The 18,302-nt window shown below is 50.1% G+C and overlaps 3 protein-coding genes across 3 annotated transcripts; all 3 read right to left on the bottom strand.

The window, feature by feature from the left end:
• Nucleotides 1–7,225: 7,225 nt before the first annotated feature.
• LOC123041323 (putative uncharacterized protein DDB_G0290521) lies at nt 7,226–9,172 on the bottom strand. Its single transcript, XM_044463959.1, has 2 exons — nt 8,335–9,172; nt 7,226–7,911 (listed from the first exon to the last, which is right to left on the bottom strand). Exon 2 carries the CDS (start codon nt 7,850–7,852, stop codon nt 7,241–7,243), a length of 612 nt encoding a protein of 203 aa, XP_044319894.1. The 5' UTR covers nt 7,853–7,911; nt 8,335–9,172; the 3' UTR covers nt 7,226–7,240.
• Nucleotides 9,173–9,227: 55 nt separating this feature from the next.
• LOC123041322 (chloroplast envelope quinone oxidoreductase homolog) lies at nt 9,228–11,230 on the bottom strand. The gene is made up of 4 exons (XM_044463958.1): nt 11,020–11,230; nt 10,394–10,532; nt 10,107–10,198; nt 9,228–10,024 (listed from the first exon to the last, which is right to left on the bottom strand). Exons 1-4 carry the CDS (start codon nt 11,095–11,097, stop codon nt 9,344–9,346), a joined length of 990 nt encoding a protein of 329 aa, XP_044319893.1. The 5' UTR covers nt 11,098–11,230; the 3' UTR covers nt 9,228–9,343.
• Nucleotides 11,231–14,950: 3,720 nt separating this feature from the next.
• LOC123041321 (chloroplast envelope quinone oxidoreductase homolog) lies at nt 14,951–17,364 on the bottom strand. The gene is made up of 4 exons (XM_044463957.1): nt 17,296–17,364; nt 16,401–16,539; nt 15,718–15,809; nt 14,951–15,631 (listed from the first exon to the last, which is right to left on the bottom strand). The coding sequence occupies exons 1-4, from the start codon at nt 17,359–17,361 to the stop codon at nt 14,951–14,953; spliced, it is 978 nt and encodes a 325-aa protein (XP_044319892.1). The 5' UTR covers nt 17,362–17,364.
• Between the last annotated feature and the right edge of the window lie 938 nt (nt 17,365–18,302).

Below are 18,302 nucleotides of genomic sequence, written 5' to 3'. Positions count from 1 at the left end.
CCAGACTGTCGGGGTGGGTGGCGGCCAAGGCGCAGATCTCGAGGCCCCTGACAGAATCAGAAGCACCAGTCCTCAACGACCATGCGGAGGGGGCAGCAGTTGGGGATCCGAGGCCCGGCGTGGGCAGGATGTCGCCAATCAACAGCTGGTGCGCAGGCGCTGCTGGTGGGACATGCGCAGAAGCCTCGTAGGAATCCTTGGTTGGCGCAGCGATAAAGGGTTGGTGGACCGGCACCGGATCGCCCTGGTGCGCGGGCCCAGCAGCCGGGCAGTCCGCTGGTTGGGCAGGGGCGGCGCAGGCGGGAATTCCCTGGTCGTTCTCTACATGAGCCAGCGCCAACTTTCGAATTTCGAAACTAGTCCACAACGCGGACTAGCAGGTGCTGCGGCGCGGTACAGTTTCTTTATCCAAAAGTAGAGGGTAGGACAAACGCTGCTGAGGTGGTGGCCTGGCATTCTGACATGGGGAGGAGGGGTAGGGGCCCAGCATGCCTTGGTAACCGCGAAAGGGAGGGTGGCGTCGACCGCCATGGGCAGCCCCGCGCCACCGAAGCCGGAGCGACGCGGCGGGAAGTCATGGCAGCGCGGCCACCTGGGCGGCAGAGGAGGGGAGTCGCCAGCGTCATCACCATTTGCAGCATCCCCATCAGATCCCGGCCTAGAAGGCGGCGGCGGCGGGAATCTGTAGTCCTCGGCCTGCAAGACGTGAATCGCGACCGAAAACCGTGCCAAGGAAAGGGCAAAGCGGCTCACAGAGTCGCCCGAGGCATCGAGCGGCACGCCGTCATCCATTGGAAGGAGCAGCTCGGAAGTCCGAGGAATGGCGTCGCGGTTCAGCGTCCATGCCGTGAGGCGAAAGACGGACATGTCACTGCCACTGGCAGTCTCAGGAGCAAGCGACTCGATCGTGCAGAACGACGCGAGGAGGGTCTCGGCCGAGGATTGATGCCACCCGTGGTCTGGAATCCCGGTGATCTCGATGGAGACGCGCATGCGGGCGGTGACAAGCTCGGCGCCGGCGAGGTTGCCCCAAGGGCTGAACATCAATCGGAACTTGCGCGTGCGCAGGTTCGTCGCAGCAACACGAGCACGGATGTCACCGGAGCGGAAACGCACCAAGAAGTCCTCTGGGCGGCTGTGCACGGAGAAATCGCGTGCGTCCAGGCCGTGCCACGAGGTGATGGCCTCCGCCACCTCATAACAGGGGACGCGGGTGCGGTTGCCCGCGACAGTGACGATGAGCGCGCGGCCCAGGGCCGCCTCGGCATCGCGCACCTCAGGAGACAACGGAAGGTAGAAGATGGCCCCGGCCGGACGGAGCGAGGGGTGGCCAGAGAAGGGCACGGGGCCGCGGGTCGAGTCTTGGGAGCAGCCGATGGCGGACACCGAAGGAGCAGTGGAGGGCTTCATGGCCGAGGCGGGCGAGCTTGCGTCGAGAGTCGGAGAGGGCACGCAGGCGTTCAGGGGCGAGGGGGCGGCGCCGGCACCGGAGCATAGTAGCCAGAAACGGGGAATGGTAGGCCGTCCCTCGATCCCGATTCATCGACTCGGAATCGGATTCGGGAACGAGGTCGGATTCGGTACGATTCGATAAAGATTCGGCGTCCCCGCAGCCTGCTCCTCGATTCAGTTCCAGGATTCAACTACCAAAACGCGAGGCATAATTTACTCACGTCGTCGTTTCTTTTCTCAAGGACTCCTCGTTCTTCCTCCAGTCCATTAATTGCAAGGGATCCATTAACAGCAAGGAATGCTGACCGTCAGGGAGTCGTCGTTCTTCAGGAACTATATTCCTCGACCCATGGTATCGTACCGGGTTCATCGTACCCAAACGGATTGGATCGCGTTCCCGCTATAAAAAATTCGTTCGAGAGATGTATACCCTCATTGTACCCTGTCTTTTTTCAGCCACCGACTCTCGTCCCCTGTTCCCGTTCCTCGTTCCCATACCGGAAACATGGCAACTATGCACCGGAGGCAGACCCAGGGGTGGCAGGGCGGCAAGGCCCGTTGTAAGACAATAAGTTTTGGGGAACCAGCACAACCCTCTAGGGGTGGCTTATCTCATTATATATAATGGTTGTGTTACAATATGTACCATATACGTACATAGGTACAGAAGCTATACATAGTCTAACACCCTCCCTCAATCTTAGCCACTTTCTAAAGAACCGAGAAGGGTAAGATTGCGCCTACAAGCCTCAAACTGTGGCAGCGGTAAAGGCTTAGTGAAGATGTATGCAAGTTGATCCTTAGATGAGATAAACTTGATCTGGAGTTGCTTCTGTGATACACGTTCCCGTACAAAGTGATAGTCAACTTCAATGTGTTTCATTCGGGCATGAAATACTGGATTTGCAGAAACGTATGTAGCACCGATGTTATCACACCAAAGAATAGGAGGCTGTGGTTGAGACAAACCCAACTCCTGAAGCAAAGACTGCACCCAAATAATCTCTGCAGTAGCATTAGCCACAGCCTTGTACTCAGCTTCAGTACTGCTACGTGACACAGTAGCCTGTTTTCGAGCACTCCAGGCGATCAAATTAGAGCCAAAGAATACTGCATAACCCCCCGTGGATCGCCTGTCATCTGGGCTACCAGCCCAATCTGCATCAGAGAAGGCCGAAAGGACCCGAGAGGAAGTCGGCCGAATATGCATACCAAATGTCAGGGTGAACTGAACATAACGAAGAATGCGTTTAACAGCAGCCCAATGAGTATCTCTGGGAGCCTGAAGATACTGACAAACCCTGTTAACAGCATAAGAGATATCTGGTCTCGTGATCGTCAAGTACTAAAGTCCACCAACAATGCTCCTGTACTCTGTGGCATCCGCAGGAGACAAAAGCTCACCATCAACAGCTGTTATCTTGTCGGTAGACGACATGGGTGTGGTGGTCGGTTTGCACTTCAGCATGCCAGCTCTCTGTAACAACTCCAAGGAGTACTTCTTCTGCGTAAGGACAAGACCAGTAGCACGAGAAGTGACCTCAACTCCAAGAAAGTAGTGAAGCTTCCCAAGATCTTTGACCGCAAAATCAGCACCAAGAGAGCAGACAAGAGCATCAGCAGCATACTGAGAAGAGCTGACAAGGATAATATCATCGACATATACCAAAAGATACATAGTGACTTCTGGCTTCTGTAGAAGAAATAACGAAGTGTCAGCAGTAGACGGCACAAACCCATGAGCACGAAGGGCAGAGGCAAGGCGGGCATGCCAGGCACGAGGAGCTTGCTTCAAACCATATAGTGCTTTGGAAAGACGACAGATATAGTCAGGACGATCAGAATCAGAGAAACCAGGCGGCTGTTTCATATAAACCTCTTCCTCCAAAAATCCATGTAGAAAAGCATTCTGCACATCAAGTTGACGAAGTGACCAACCACGAGAAACAACAATGGAGAGAAGAAGGCGAATAGTGGTAGGCTTGACGACAGGACTGAAGGTGTCCTCATAGTCAAGACCATGACGCTGCCGAAAACCACGAGCAACAAGTCGCGCTTTGTAACGCTCAATAGATCCATCCGAATGCTTCTTCACTTTGAATACCCATTTTGAGTCAATAACATTTACCCGTGGTGGTGGAGGAACGAGAGTCCATGTCTTGTTACGAAGAAGAGCATGAAATTCCTGCTCCATAGCCTCTCGCCAATGTGGAATGCGCAGGGCAGCCTGATATGAGCGAGGCTCAGAAGATGGATCCGCAACAGCAGCAGCCAAACAAGCAGCCAACCAAGCAACCGTACCATCCTTACGTTCCTTAGGTTTGAAAATGCCACTGCGACTGCGTGTATGTGGTCGGGACACAGGAACCACCGAGGTCGACGGAGCAGCCTGCAACGGGCTGGAGGACGGCGACGTTGACGAGTCAGCCGGTGACGAGGAGCCAGTCACGGTAGCCTCGGACTCGGTTGGCGAAGAAGGCCGACCCACCGGCGAAACCGGCAGAGCAGACGAAGCAGCTGGCGACTCCGGCATCACAGACCGGGCCGATGGCGAGCTCGGCATAGTGGGCCGTGGCGCGGCTGGTGTCGCGGGCCGATCCGCTGATGAAGGCGACGTGAGGACCCGAGCCGCGGGCGAAGACGGCGTGACGGGCCGAGCCGCAGGCGAAGACGGCGTGACGGGCCGAGCCGCGGGCGACTCGGCGGCCGCTGGCGAAACGGACCGAGCAGTGGAGATGCTCGGCGCGACGGGCTCGTCGGGTGACCATGCATGGGCACGCGAATCGATGTCATGCAACATAGGGCGATCGACGTGCCCACCAGAAGACGACGATGATGATGGTGAATCCTCCAACAGCTCCAAACGAGCTCCATGTCCGGTTCCTGCACTATGGTTAGGTAACAGCAAAGGAGAGTATGCAACATCATCAAATTGGTCAGAAGCAACAGAGGATGAATGCAGGGATGGTGGTTCGACAGTGGACACAGGAAGGTTGGCAAAGGGAAAAACATGCTCATCAAACACGACGTCCCGAGATATATAGACACGATTAGTGGGAACATGAAGACATTTGTAACCTTTATGAAGAGAGCTATAGCCAAGAAAAACACACTTCTTAGAACGAAACTCAAGCTTGCGCTTGTTATATGGACGAAGATGCGGCCAGCAAGCACACCCAAATACCTTGAGAAAGGTATAATCAGGTTGTTCATTAAGGAGAACCTCAATGGGAGTCTTCATGTTTAAAACACGAGTAGGAGTACGGTTGATGAGAAAGCATGCAGTGGTGAAAGCATCACTCCAAAACCGAAACGGAACAGATGCATGGGCCAAAAGAGTAAGACCAGCTTCAACAATATGACGATGCTTACGTTCGACTGAACCATTCTGCTGATGTGTATGTGGACATGCTAAACGATGAGCTATCCCAAGCGACTGAAAGAAAGAGTTGAGGTTGCGATACTCGCCCCCCCAGTCTGACTGGACATGAACAATTTTGTGCTTGAGAAGACGTTCAACATGTTTTTGAAACTGAACAAAAATATCAAACACATCAGATTTGCGTTTAATAAGGTAAAGCCAGGTAAAGCGACTATAAGCATCAACGAAACTGATATAGTAATTATGACCACTGACAGAAGTCTGAGCAGGACCCCAGACATCTGAAAACACAAGTTCTAAAGGATGTTTCACCTCACGACTGGACTCCGAAAAAGGAAGTTGATGACTCTTCCCCTGCTGACAAGCATCACACACTGCTACATCTTTATGACTAGACAAACTAGGAAGCTCATGACGACGCAAAATATGACGGACAATAGGTGTGGCCGGGTGACCAAGACGAGCATGCCACTGTGACGGAGAGACCCGAACTCCACTGAAAACACGAGCGACACCAGGATGCTCCAGACGGTAGAGGCCCTGGCACAACCGCCCACTAAGAAGAATGTCCCTCGTGCCCCGATCCTTAATAAAAAGATCAAAAGGGTGAAATTCACAAAGCACATTATTATCACGTGTGAGTTTAGGAACTGAAAGAAGATTACGGGTCACAGATGGAACTCGAAGAACATTGCGAAGCTGAAGACTCCTATTGGCATGTCTAGTGAGAAGAGATGCTTGACCAATATGAGAGATGTGCATACCTGCTCCATTGGCGGTGTGGACCTTGTCGGAGCCATGATAGGGTTCACGAGTGTGAAGCTTCCCCATCTCGCTGGTTAGATGCTCTGTCGCCCCAGAGTCCATGTACCAGTGTGGATCGATGGAGTAGGACTGAGTGTGTCCCTGTTGCTTCTGCGGCGCGGGACGATCAGCCATCACGACCTGACGGGCATTGTTGCGTGTATCTTTGCCGTCATTGCCAAGACCAAGGAAGCTTCGCTGGAAGCGCTTATGACACTTGGAGGCCCAGTGCCCATCGCGGCCACAAAGCTGACACACACGTGGACCGCCAGCCCCCGGTAAGGTCGCAGTAGGTGGGGGGGCCGAGGCGGGCGACGGTGGCAGCCCCAAGGGAGACCGGGGTGATGAAGAAGAGCGGCCACCCTTGGTGGCGGCGTTGGCCGAGAGGGAGCCAGTGCCCCTGGTGCGGCGAGTCTCGACCCGTTGCTCAGTGAGAAGGAGCCGAGAGAAAACCTCGTGTGCCAGCATGGGTGTCGAGTTGCCCCGCTCGTTGATGATCTCGACTAAGGCATCATACTCCTTATCAAGACCATTGACAATAAACGAGTTGAACTCGGAGTCGGTGAGGGGCTGTCCAATGGAGGCCAATGTGTCGGCGAGGCCCTTGACCTTGTTGTAGAACTCAGTGGCAGTGGAGTCAAGCTTCTGACACTCTTCAAGCTGACGACGGAGTGCAGAGACACGAGCCTGGGACTGCGCTGCAAAGGTGCGCTCAAGGATGGTCCAGGCCTCATGAGACGTCTTCGCGAAGATAACAAGGCCGGCAACTGCCGGCGAGAGCGACCCCTGGATGGAGGAGAGGTTCGCCTGGTCCTGCCCCGTCCAGACGCGATGGGCCGGATTGTAGACCGGACCGTGCACGCTGTCTACCAGCGCGGGTGGGCAGGGAAGCGATCCGTCGACGTAGCCTAGCAGGTAGTGACTCCCCAAGAGCGGGAGAACCTGCACACGCCAGAAGATGTAGTTGTCGGCGGAGAGCTTGATGGTGATGAGATGACCGAAGTGAAACGGCGGCGGCGAAGACAATCCCATCGAGGAGGCTGCCTGGGGTGCAAACACCATGGAGGCAGCCGGAGGCACCGAAGCCGATGCGGGAGGAGGCGGGACCGCAGCCAGGGCGGGCGCCGCACAGCTCGCGGCCGATGCGGACGCCGCAAGGCCCGCGGCCGGGGCGGACGCCGCCAACCCCGCCAGCGGGGCAGTGTGATCCGCTTGCGGCAGGAGCGGCGGGACGACGCCTGCGGAGTCCGCAGCGGACGGTGGCGCCGCGGTGTGGACCACGAGATCACGCCCAAGCGAGGGCGCCGGCGGCGTGGAGAAAACGGAGCCGATGCTCCTTGTCCCGATCGGAGCCGGAACAGAGACGGCATCGAGCGGGAGGTTGAGCAGAGCCGCATGAGAGGCCGGGAGGAAGCCCGCAGCAGTGGAACCGGTGGTGGCGGCGCTCGACATGGCGGCGGCGCGATCGGTGGCGCGGCGGCGGCGGTGAAGGCGGCGGCGGCTGCGGCGGCGGTGCGGGTATTCGGGTTTAGAAGCGGAAGCGATCGTAACCTAGCGTGATACCATGTAAGACAATAAGTTTTGGGGAACCAGCACAACCCTCTAGGGGTGGCTTATCTCATTATATATAATGGTTGTGTTACAATATGTACCATATAGGTACATAGGTACAGAAGCTATAGATAGTCTAACACCCGTCCACACTGGAGGTCGAGGACTCCGGGGAACACGGACGCGGGTGCTTGGTCGGGGGAGCCACGGCCACGGGGCGGGGACGAGGCTGGGTGCAGGCGTGGGCGATGTGGCCGTAGTAGCCACAACGACGACAGTGCCAGTCCCGGCGACACTCGGCGCGTGGGTGCCCCGGGTAGAGGCATTTGAAGCAGTCGTCGGAGTCGCGACGCACCGGAGAAGGAGGGGAGGCCAGGCGGCGCGACGGGGCGCGGTGACGGGGTCTCGGCCGGCGCTGACGCGGAGAGCGGAGCCGGCGGTCTCGTCGGCAGGCGCGGGCTCCTCCGCCACGGGCACGGGTTGGATCTCCGAGCGCGGGATCCGCCTAGGGGCGACCGCCGTCGCCGGCACAGGGGAAGGCGCGGGCTCGTCGCAGAGCGCCTGGCGGTAGGAGCGGAGCGGGCTCGCCGAGGGTGGCGGGCTGTCCTCCAGCCAGCGCAGCTCGCGGGGACGGCCCCCGCCGGAGGGCGTGGGAGAGGACATGCCGCAGGGGTCGGGCTTCAGCTGGTGGATGCCGGGGCTGGAGTGGCCGCCGGCGGTGGCTGCGGGTGGGAGAACAAGTAGGTAAGATAAGACAATCAGCCAATCTAAAAATGAGAAAAGGGCTATCTGATCTCCACCGACAGGAAATAGATTTTCATCACCAGTCCAAAGCTATAATGGCAAGACAACTTCGGGCAAGAAAGCAATGGCTCCTTTGGCAACGTGATTCAGACAGAAAAAACAGGCAAAATGAAGCAAGACAAAGAGAGCAAGAACAGAGGAATAAACAGGCAAAGAAGCAACCTAGTCAAGCAACGTATAGGTCCAACGATGACAAGAAGAGCTTGCGGAACATGAAAGAATGAAGAACGAGGGCAACCACAGTTAGGCAAGAAGTTAACCCGGAGAAAAGAAAGAGAAAACCCGTATCGGAGCCAAAAGACAGGCCATACCGGGCAACACAGACGAGAAGCATAGCCAACCTCGAGAGAATCTAGAGAGGAGCGAAGCGAGGGACCGGAGGACGAGATTCTCGTGGCACGACGACTCTATCTGGCAAGGCGGCAGATTGTAGGGGACGAACACCTACGAGAGGCTGTTGTCGGGTGGCTTGGAAACAGACGACGCTGCGAGGCAAGTAGGGAGAAGAGGAGGTCCACCCCCTTATATACGAGCACCAAACCGACCCCAAACGGACGGGCACATCCAACAACGTATGACAGCGAACAACACCACTCGGGCAGCCGACGACACGCAATCTCCACCCCAACGCAAGAGGAGTCTGACAAACGCAACGCCCATGATCCACCCGTCATGGAACCCTGAGGCATATCTCCCGGGTGTGCGCCGTCCGGGTAGATCGAAAGGTGCGGAGTGCCTCGGGAAGCCAACCACGGCAGGCCAACGCGAAACGGATGGCGAGAAAGGCCTCCTCGCCAGCGGAGGCTGCAAGGAGGCACGCGGTCGGCCGGCGCGAGCCAAGCACCCCAGCGTGGGGGGAAGGACGCTGACAGACAGACCCGGTCTGGCCATCGTGAGCGGGGCAATGCGCGAGAGGTCTCACGCGGGCGCACATGACAACTCCAGATGACGGCGGCCCGGGCCACAGTCCCTCCGTCACGGACCTCCAAGGCACGTCGTCTAGGTGCGCGCCGTTCGGACAGATCAGACAGCACAAAAAGCACCAGGGAGACCCCTGGCATGCCACCGCAAAACGGACGACATGGAGGGTACTCTCACCCGCGGAGGCTCCCAAGAGGCGAGTACTACATCATTCTTTAAAGAAGTAATACAGCATATAGTGTTTCACTCATAATCAACCAACTTTCTTAAACATATAAACTTAAGTACGTTTGAGCAAGTAATAATTCTATGCTGGACATGTAAGTAATTTTATGTATAAATCAACATTAAGATGTTTCGGATATTAACAGATCCAAGTATAACATCAGAAATAAACACTGAAGCCTTGCATGCATAAAAGTCAAACAATCACATGCCAACTATGACCTTCCCCGTTGCATGGCCGCTCAAGCTCTTTTCCCACGCATCTGCCGCCTTCTCGAATGGATGCCGCGAGTCGATGACCGTCTTGAGCTTCCTTTCCTTCACCAGCTCAAGCAAAAACCTGAGGTCCTCCATACCCAGCGACAGGATAACCGTGGACAGCTTCTTCTTGGAGAATAGCGTCAGAATGGACGCGACAAAGTTCCCAAAGTTGGGAGCTACGTCGACGACTCTGCCGTGGCTGCTGAGACTCGGCTTGAACGCCGACCACTTGCCGCCGTTCGTGGTGTTGACGATGTAGTCGTACTTCTTGCCGGAAGAGTTCTTCAGTGCCGCGCCTTCCGGGGTCTTGTAGTCGAGCGCCTCGTCGGCGCCCATGTCCGCGACAAGCTCCAGGTTGCGCGCGCCGCAGGTGGCCGTGACGTTGTGGTTCCCGAGCTTAGCGAGCTGGACGGCGTACGAGCCGATGCCGCCGGACGCAGCGGTGATCAGGATGTTGCTGCCAACGCCCGTGCCGTCAAACTTGGTGCCGATGGCCTTCACGGCCTGAAGCACCGTGAGGCCGGCCACGGGAAGCCCTGCGGCATCCGCAGAGGACACGCCGGCAGGGAGGGGGACGGTGATGCTCTCGGATGCCGCCACGTACTCTGCGAGGCCACCAGCTTTCTGCCGGCGCGATTCGTCTCTCGTTAATGATGGATGCCACCAAATGAAATGGATGTTAAATGCTGAGCAAGTTCGAAATTACCCAGAATATCAACTTGGAGACAACCTTGTCGCCAACTTTGAACTCTTGAACCGCAGAACCAACCTCGACAATCTCTCCAGCAACGTCGGTTACTGTTTGACAAATCGCAAGCATTTTGATAATTTGGAAAAAGAATTATGTATCATCTAAAGCGAAGCCATTCATTCCTTCCGACTGAATTTCATTGGAAATGCAGGAGCTAAAATATGGTGAACAGGTAATATCTCTTACTACTACATCAGTGCTCACTGTTACCGCGATAAATAAACTAGTAAATGCATCAATACCTGGAATAAATGGAAATTGAGGGACAAAAGGACGTAGCAGTCCCTTCTGTATCCGACAATCGGCTGGATTGATGCTTGCTGCTTCAACTTTTATAAGAACTTCACCTTTTTTCAGTGATGGAACAGGGATCTCCACATACTGCATAAAAACAGATTGATTTTCTTTCCTTTTGTTTTCAGATTAGCAAAAGAATGGGCTCTCAAGCCAATTGAACTAATTCTTTTGCAAAGCTCCAAGAGTAGCAAAACAGTACATAAGAAATAAAAAACTTCATGACTTATTTGCAGCAGCATGTACTGTTCTTTCAAGAAAATGTTTTGGCTTTTTACGGTGCCCCCAGCGGTACAAAGTCAACTCTATTGGCTCCACAGAGTGTAGCCCGTATCCCCTTACACGATCAACTTATTTTCAGGTAGCTACCATATCTAAGAAAATCCCGATAAGTGCGGAAGTTTCATCACAAATATAGTCGTACATGCTAGTGTAGCATGTCTCCAGATGATAAACAGGTTATGGGCAATAGTTTGCAGAAAAGCAGATGCAATTCCACCGAAATGGTTACCAAGATCATCCATTCCAAAGTACACTACTTGCGAGATAGAAGAAAAATGCAAATTAGGCTGACCTTGAGGGCAGCGCTGCCACCACCGTAGCCACTGTACTGGACGGCGCGCATGGTGGTTGGCCTCCCGCCGGTTGCCATTTTCCTGAGCTAAAACTGCGCACTGTACTTGTTGGATGGAGCTGGGTTAGAAGATAGCACAAGAGCATATAGTGCCCCAACTTGAGGGCGTCTGCAATGCTGCATACGCTACCATCTACCAAAGGCATCTGACTTGGGTATGAAGGGTTTGACCGTGATTGAGTTAGCTCTTCGAAATTTAATGCACCAACAGTTCTTTTAGCACCACTTGGTGTTTGACTCTGATTATAATTAGGCTACTTGTTATATTGGTCAATTGTTGTCGCAATCGCCGCACCAATCATTATGCAGTTTGCTAAATGCAATGACCCTGCAAGAAAAAGAATAGTTGCCAATGCGATGAACGCGTCGCATCATGCGGTGTCAGATGCGGATAATCCCCTCTGCACGGGTGTGGAGACGCACCATGTTTACATGAAATGCATACTCCCTTCATTTTTTATACAAAGCCACAAACTCGGATTACAGATACTAATATAAAATTTAATGTCTGTTTTATAGGTCAACTTTTCTTCTTGTTTACTGGGATCATTAATACCCCGCATGCATGCAAAAAACCGAGTGTAGGCAGAGTAGATGACTGTCATTATGACTGCATGCATGCAAGTATTTAACAGGTTGTTACTACGAGAAAATATCACTAACTTTGCCTCGATTACTGTTGGTGGCCTTGTATAGATGCAAAATGTATATATTCCATAGTGGCCTTGTCTATAAAAATGGATGGAGTATTATGAGTGGTCGTTCTTATATAACATCGCTTGTAGTTCATTTGAAATTCTATCGTGTTCAGTGGTCAGATGCTCCGTACTCATGTTTTTTTAAGGCAGTACAATCGAGATGCTCACATGCAAAGCTGAAATAAAATCAGAAATATGCGAGCACCAATGACAAGTCTAGAATTTAAATGCTGGTGGGCTGGTTTCATCATAAGGAACATAAACCATGCGAGTTACGCTCAATTCGTCGCCGCACCCATGTTGAAGGTGCTGATTTAGGGGACCTTCTCGATGTCCTTTTTTTTTCAAAAATAGGATGTTCGAGTTGAACTTTAATGTTTACCGCATGACAATAGGAGGTCATGTTTTTTATCATTTATTTTACTTCTAACATTGTGCATCCTCAATGTTTTTTTTATGCCATCAAGTTTCTTTTATCTTTTCTTTTACTTCTAACATTGTGCATCCTCAATGTCTCTTTGATGCCATCATGTTTTTTTATCTTTTCTTTTACTTCTAATATTGTGCATCCTCGATGTCTCTTTGATGCCATCATGTTTTTTATCTTTTCTTTTACTTCTAATATTGTGCACCCTCAATGTCTCTTTGATGCCATGTTGTTACATAAACTAGAACTACACACCATAATTAATTATTCCTGCATTTTTTTCTTATAGTTGGGGTACAAGATGTGGCCACCATTGGCGGAACCAACCTTGCTACAAAAACGGAAGTGACAATGCAAATACCTACACTACCATCCAACGACTATAGTAGGTCCAACCAGTAATGGTTAAACTGAAAGCACACTTTCATCAGAGCCGGACATCATCCGTTGGCGTCGGAATGAAAGTGGAGCCTATACTGCATCTTCCTGTTACCATGCGTTATTCTACAGATCTATCCCGACCCAAATTGGGGGCTTACCTGGAAAGGATGTGCTCCATTTAATGTCAAAATTATACTCTCGCTCCCACCGTGTTGTGTGCTCTGTGATCAGGGCACCGAAGACATCAACCACCTTCTCGCAGGCTGCGTGTTCTTCAGGACAATTTGGCACCGCACCCTCGCCTTGTGCAAGTATCACCCCTCCGCCTGATGGTCGCATGCCCCTCTATGACTAGTGGAGTGCGGCGCTAGCCGCGTCACCTGCATGCCTACGCAAAGGCCGTGTGTCCATTATCCCTTTGGTGGCTTGGATAATATGAAAACATCGAAGTGTTGTTATCTTTGATCATCGGTAACCATCCATTGATGACTTGTTCTCGACCATTCAAGATGAAGTGCGCACTTGGGCCAAAGCCGACGCCAAAAGGGATCAAAGCCTTGCTTTATATAACGTAAATATTAGATTTTGGTGCCGAGCGATCCCTTTCTTATGCTCATGAGAATCTCCAACATGCCTCACTAGTGTACATGTTGGAGGTTCTCCACCTTTGTAACCTACTCTGCCTATCGGTGCAATGATACGCTTCCATGAGTATTGAAGAAAATAAAAGGTTGCAAACACCCCTAGAAATGGAAGCAAGTTTTCATCTTTATCTTCCAAACTAACACCTTCAAGAGTGAGACACAAATCCGCCAACGTCATGACAGTAGGCTGCCATTCTTTTTTCTTTTCTCCTTTACTTTTGGCGGTATGTTCATCTCCAACGTCTCTTTGACATCATGTCGTCGGAGTCCAAATGTTCTCTGCTTCATCTGACACTTTAATGGAGTGCCCTTTATTGAAAACAAAAGGACGATGGTAGGAGCTATGAAAAGAAATTAAAGAACCACTTTAGTCAAACCAGAAATAGTAAGGGTGACAGCAAAATGTGGGGTACATGCTTGACTTTAAAAATTGGTGGACTTCTTGCAAATTGATGACTCGTACAACCTTATCAACATGAGCTTCTTTCGTCATTTTCCAATTTATTTTTTGTTCAACTACACATTTCAAAGGTATTTTAGTACTCCATCCTTTGCAGCTATGATGTATATAACATAATTTATTATTGTTGGAGTACAAGATGTGGATTGGTGAAAACAATCCTCACTATGAGAACGGAAGTTACAACAAACAGCTATAATGATGCCAAAGAACGATAGTCGGTCCAACTAGTAATGGTTAGACCAAAAATACCCATGGAAGCAACTTACAATCTTAATCTTCAAAACCAACACCTTCAAGAGGAGATGGCGTACACTAAACAGGCCAGCCATGCCTAATTTAGTCGATGAAGGTATACTCAATCTAGAAGGTATATTGCACAAACTAACCATGCATTCAAGCACATCCTATTCGACCATATCAATAATGGCGGATCAATTCGTCACATAGCCACCTAGCTCGGACAAAAGAGTTAGCGACATTATGTGCTTGAAGACGGATGGATAAGTTGCCGGCTCCAACCATTGAAGAACATGCCATGAGCAGTTGCCTCAAACACATCACCTTCTGGTCAGAGATGGTGTATATATGTATCTGTCAGGATTGGATGGCCTCAAAGACATCATCACAAGTTCTCACTCTAGAAAAAATATCATCAATCGGTGTTCGAAGCATCAAAAATTTGGGCATCATATGCCCTGATAAAGGCTAGAGAGAAAACTCACTCGTGAACGGTGGGAGCAAATCAGAGGCTGCATCCAACCACGGTGATGTGAACGAAAGATGAGGCACCGGCTCCTGCCAAGGAGTAACAACAGGTCATACATGGCCACCCGCGGTTTTTGATGGTGAACATAAAGTTGCTTTCATGTACTATGTCCCATGTAATTGTGTAGCACCATTGCAAGTCCATTTTTTCGGGAAAATGTTTCGTAGAGGATATTATTGTAGCCATGTCCTATACCTTTGTTCCAGATGAAGTGATTCATTTGCTTTTGACACTTCTTCAACTTGTGTAATCTGTTGGCCTCGGTAATAAAATCATAGGCCCGCAAAAAAAAATCATAGGAATCTCTATATTGTTTAAAAAATAGTGGTCATAATATTTATACTCACTTCATGGTAAATATCTCTTCCTGCAAATGAAAAACACTAGATGTTTGATTTGCTTATGAATTACACGACCAAACGAGACCAATCAAGCACTTGACGAACATAACAGCAGAAATTTACAGTAAAAGTGTACATATATGCATGAAGCTCACATCACAACTATGACCTTTCCTGTGGCGTGCCCGCTCATGCTCTTCTCCCACGCGTCCGCTGCCTTCTCGAATGGATGGCGTGAGTCGCCAACCGTCTTGAGCTTCCCTTCCTTCACCAGCTCAAGCAGAAACCTCAGGTCCTCCTTCCCCATGGATTCGATCACGATGGACAGCTTCTTCTTGGAGAAAAACGTCAGGATTGATGCGACAAAATTCCAAAAGTTGGAGGCTATGTCAACGACTCTGCCAGGGCAGTTGAGGGCCGGCTTGAAGGCCGACCACTTGCCATCAGTCGTGGTGTTGACGATGTAGTCGTACTTCTTGCCCGAAGAGTTGCTCAGTGCCGCGCCTTCCGGGGTCTTGTAGTCCAGCACCTCGTCGGCGCCGATGTTCATGACGGCCTCCAGGTTGCGCGCACCGCAGGTGGCGGTGACGTTGTGGTTCCCGAGCTTGGCGAGCTGGACGGCGTACGTGCCGATGCCGCCCAATGCCGCGGTGATCAGGATGTTGCTGCCGCGGCATGTGCCGTCGAACTTTGTGCCAATGGCCTTCAGGGCCTGCAGAGCAGTGAGGCCGGCGATGGGCAGCCCTGCGGCATCCGCAGCGGATACACCGGCGGGTCGGGTGACGGTGATGCTCTCGGATGCTGCAACATACTCGGCGAGGCCACCAGCTTTCTGTAATTAAACTTCTTCTGTCATGAATGGTGTGTATATAAATGAGACATAAACTGAATTGTTCAAATCAGGGCTTTTCGAATTACCCAAAAGACTAATTTGGACACAACTTTGTCACCAACTTTCAACTCTTGAACCGCAGAACCAGCCTCAACAATATCTCCAGCAACGTCGGTTACTGTTTCATTAGCAAAAAGGAGTGCTTAGATTGGCATTGACAGTAACAATACAGTACTCTCTCCGTTCCATAATATAAGAGCGTTTAGTATTATATACCCCGCAAACAAAAAGTGACAAAACAATATACTACTCTTTCCATCTAAAAAAACAATATACTACTCTATATACCAATGAGTACCTGTATTTTGAAACGTGGGTCAACTCTTTTAGATAATTGATCCTTGCTTTTATGTTCTTGTAATGTAATTTTAGCTCGTATTGACTTTTTTTCTCTTCCTTCCCTGATTTGTTTTGTTTCAAGTCTTCACTCTTGTATTTTTCCTAAATTAATAAAAATAAGCAATAGAGTCCTATGTTTTCCCTCAAAGATATATATAACATAGACCTATCTTATGATGTACTAAGCAAAGGTCGGATGTGATATATCTTTCACTTTATATATTTTTTTACATATCTCTATCATTGCATCCAATTACCAGTTATGAATTTCTATCCGAAGCATTCCTTGCAAATTGCAATCAACTCCATGGGAAATATTATCATCACAAGACAAAGCCTGGTGTACAAGAGATATGTTATGCGTGAGTACCTGGAATAAACGGGAATTTAGGAATAAAAGGACAGAGCATCCCTTTCTGGATCTTCCAATCCGCTGGATTTATGCTTGCTGCTTCAACTTTTATGAGAACTTCATCTTTCTTCGGTGAAGGAACTGGGATATCCACGTACTGAAGTAAAACCAAGTCGATGTGTTGTTATTTTAAACATTTTACTCCAAAATCATCACAAATTAAAATTCTTTTTTTTCTTCTATGAGATAACTTCACCGGCCAAACTTAACTGCAATGTGCTAAGTACTTGAACTTGCAGAATATTACTCCCTACGTTCGGGTTTATTGGCCCCTCATTACTTGGGTCAAAGTTTGATCATTATACGACTAACAAAATAGAAAGTACATGCATAAAATGTATACGGTTGAATTTGTATTTGAAAGAGGTTCCATAAAGTATAATTTTTGTGACATATCGTATGTATTTTTAGTTAAATTTATGGTCAAATTTTAGTTCAAAATAAGAGGGACCTAATAAATCTAAACAGAGAAAGTGCCTACTACCTAAGTGCACAAAAGAAAAGAAAAAAAGTAAGCTCCTTGCAGTTCTGTCTGTTCAAGGAGTAAATGCACCGCACGTTGTACCTAATACGAGAAGTCAACTTACATTCAGAGGCCCTATGTGCTAAGATATGGCTGTTGATTGAGAACCTCTAACTACATTTCCCTTTCCACATTCAAATGGTAGTTTGGCTCCAGATCAACAAACTCAATATTCATCAAGACGTTTTACGCTCCATTTGAAGCTACAGACCTCTTGGAACAAACGAAGTTGGCATGAAACTGCATGGCTCCAGTCAAAGCTACCAAAATCATGCGCTCTGAAGTTCACCAAGACATAAACAAGACAGGACAGCTAGCACAAAAGCTCACCTTAAGGGCCGCGGCACCGCCACCGTAGCCGCTATACTGCACGGCGCGCATGCTGGACGGCTTCATCCTTGAGGTAGCCTTTGGATGGAGCTAGCGAAGAATAACGAAGAATAAAGCTAGCTCAAAGCAATAATAAAGTGTTTGAGGTCATCTCCCAGATGAAGAATAATAAGGCTCCTGGCCCGGATGGTTTCCCGGCAGAGTTTTACAAGAAGTGTTGGCACATTATTAAAGGAGATCTATTGCCTTTGTTCAATGATTTATTCTCCGGCCAGCTTCACATTTTTCAGCTGAATTTTGGAACGATAACGTTACTTCCCAAGAAGACAGAGGCAGTGCAGATTGAGCAATTCCGGCCTATCTGTCTTCTCAATGTTAGTTTCAAAATTTTTACTAAGGTCGGGACGAATAGGCTCACACAGATTGCACATACTGTGGTGCAGCCTACTCAGACTGCTTTCATGCCAGACAGGAACATCCTTGAAGGGGTTGTTGTCTTGCATGAAACGCTCCATGAGATTCACACAAAGAAACTTGATGGCGTTGTTTTCAAGGTGGATTTCGAGAAAGCGTACGACAAAGTCAAATGGCCTTTCCTTCAACAGGCACTACGCATGAAGGGTTTCGATGAAGTTTGGAGACGACAAGTCGAATCCTTCACGCAAAAAGGGAGTGTTGGAATTAAAGTGAATGACGATATCGGTCATTATTTCCAGACACATAAGGGCGTGAGACAAGGTGATTCAATGTCTCCTATTTTATTCAACATCGTCGTTGACATGTTGGCAATCCTGATAGGTAGGGCAAAGGAGGCCGGCCAGGTAGGTGGTTTGGTGCCTTATCTAGTTGATGGTGGTGTGTCCATCCTACAGTACGCGGATGATACGATCATCTTTATGGAGCATGACTTGGCCAAAGCGAGAAATATGAAGCTGGTGCTGTGCCTGTTTGAGCAATTGACCGGTCTGAAGATTAACTTCCATAAAAGTGGGTTGTTCTGTTTTGGT

The sequence above is a fragment of the Triticum aestivum genome, chromosome 2B (genome assembly GCF_018294505.1).
Source record: "Triticum aestivum cultivar Chinese Spring chromosome 2B, IWGSC CS RefSeq v2.1, whole genome shotgun sequence".
Taxonomy (NCBI): domain Eukaryota; kingdom Viridiplantae; phylum Streptophyta; class Magnoliopsida; order Poales; family Poaceae; genus Triticum; species Triticum aestivum.
This window is presented reverse-complemented; position numbering and strand designations above follow the sequence as displayed.

Bases quoted from the DNA above. Each gene is read 5' to 3' on its own strand.
- LOC123041321 (XM_044463957.1), bottom strand. From the start codon at position 17,361: ATGAAGCCGTCCAGCATGCGCGCCGTGCAGTATAGCGGCTACGGTGGC. The intron at 16,540-17,295 runs GTGAGCTTTTGT...GTTTTACTTCAG, and splicing joins GCGGTGCCGCGGCCCTTAAG to TACGTGGATATCCCAGTTCC. The intron at 15,810-16,400 runs GTACTCACGCAT...CTAATGAAACAG, and splicing joins TAAATTCCCGTTTATTCCAG to TAACCGACGTTGCTGGAGAT.
- LOC123041323 (XM_044463959.1), bottom strand. From the start codon at position 7,852: ATGTCCTCTCCCACGCCCTCCGGCGGGGGCCGTCCCCGCGAGCTGCGC.
- LOC123041322 (XM_044463958.1), bottom strand. From the start codon at position 11,097: ATGGCAACCGGCGGGAGGCCAACCACCATGCGCGCCGTCCAGTACAGT. The intron at 10,533-11,019 runs GTCAGCCTAATT...GTTTTTATGCAG, and splicing joins GTGGCAGCGCTGCCCTCAAG to TATGTGGAGATCCCTGTTCC. The intron at 10,199-10,393 runs GTATTGATGCAT...TTTGTCAAACAG, and splicing joins TCAATTTCCATTTATTCCAG to TAACCGACGTTGCTGGAGAG.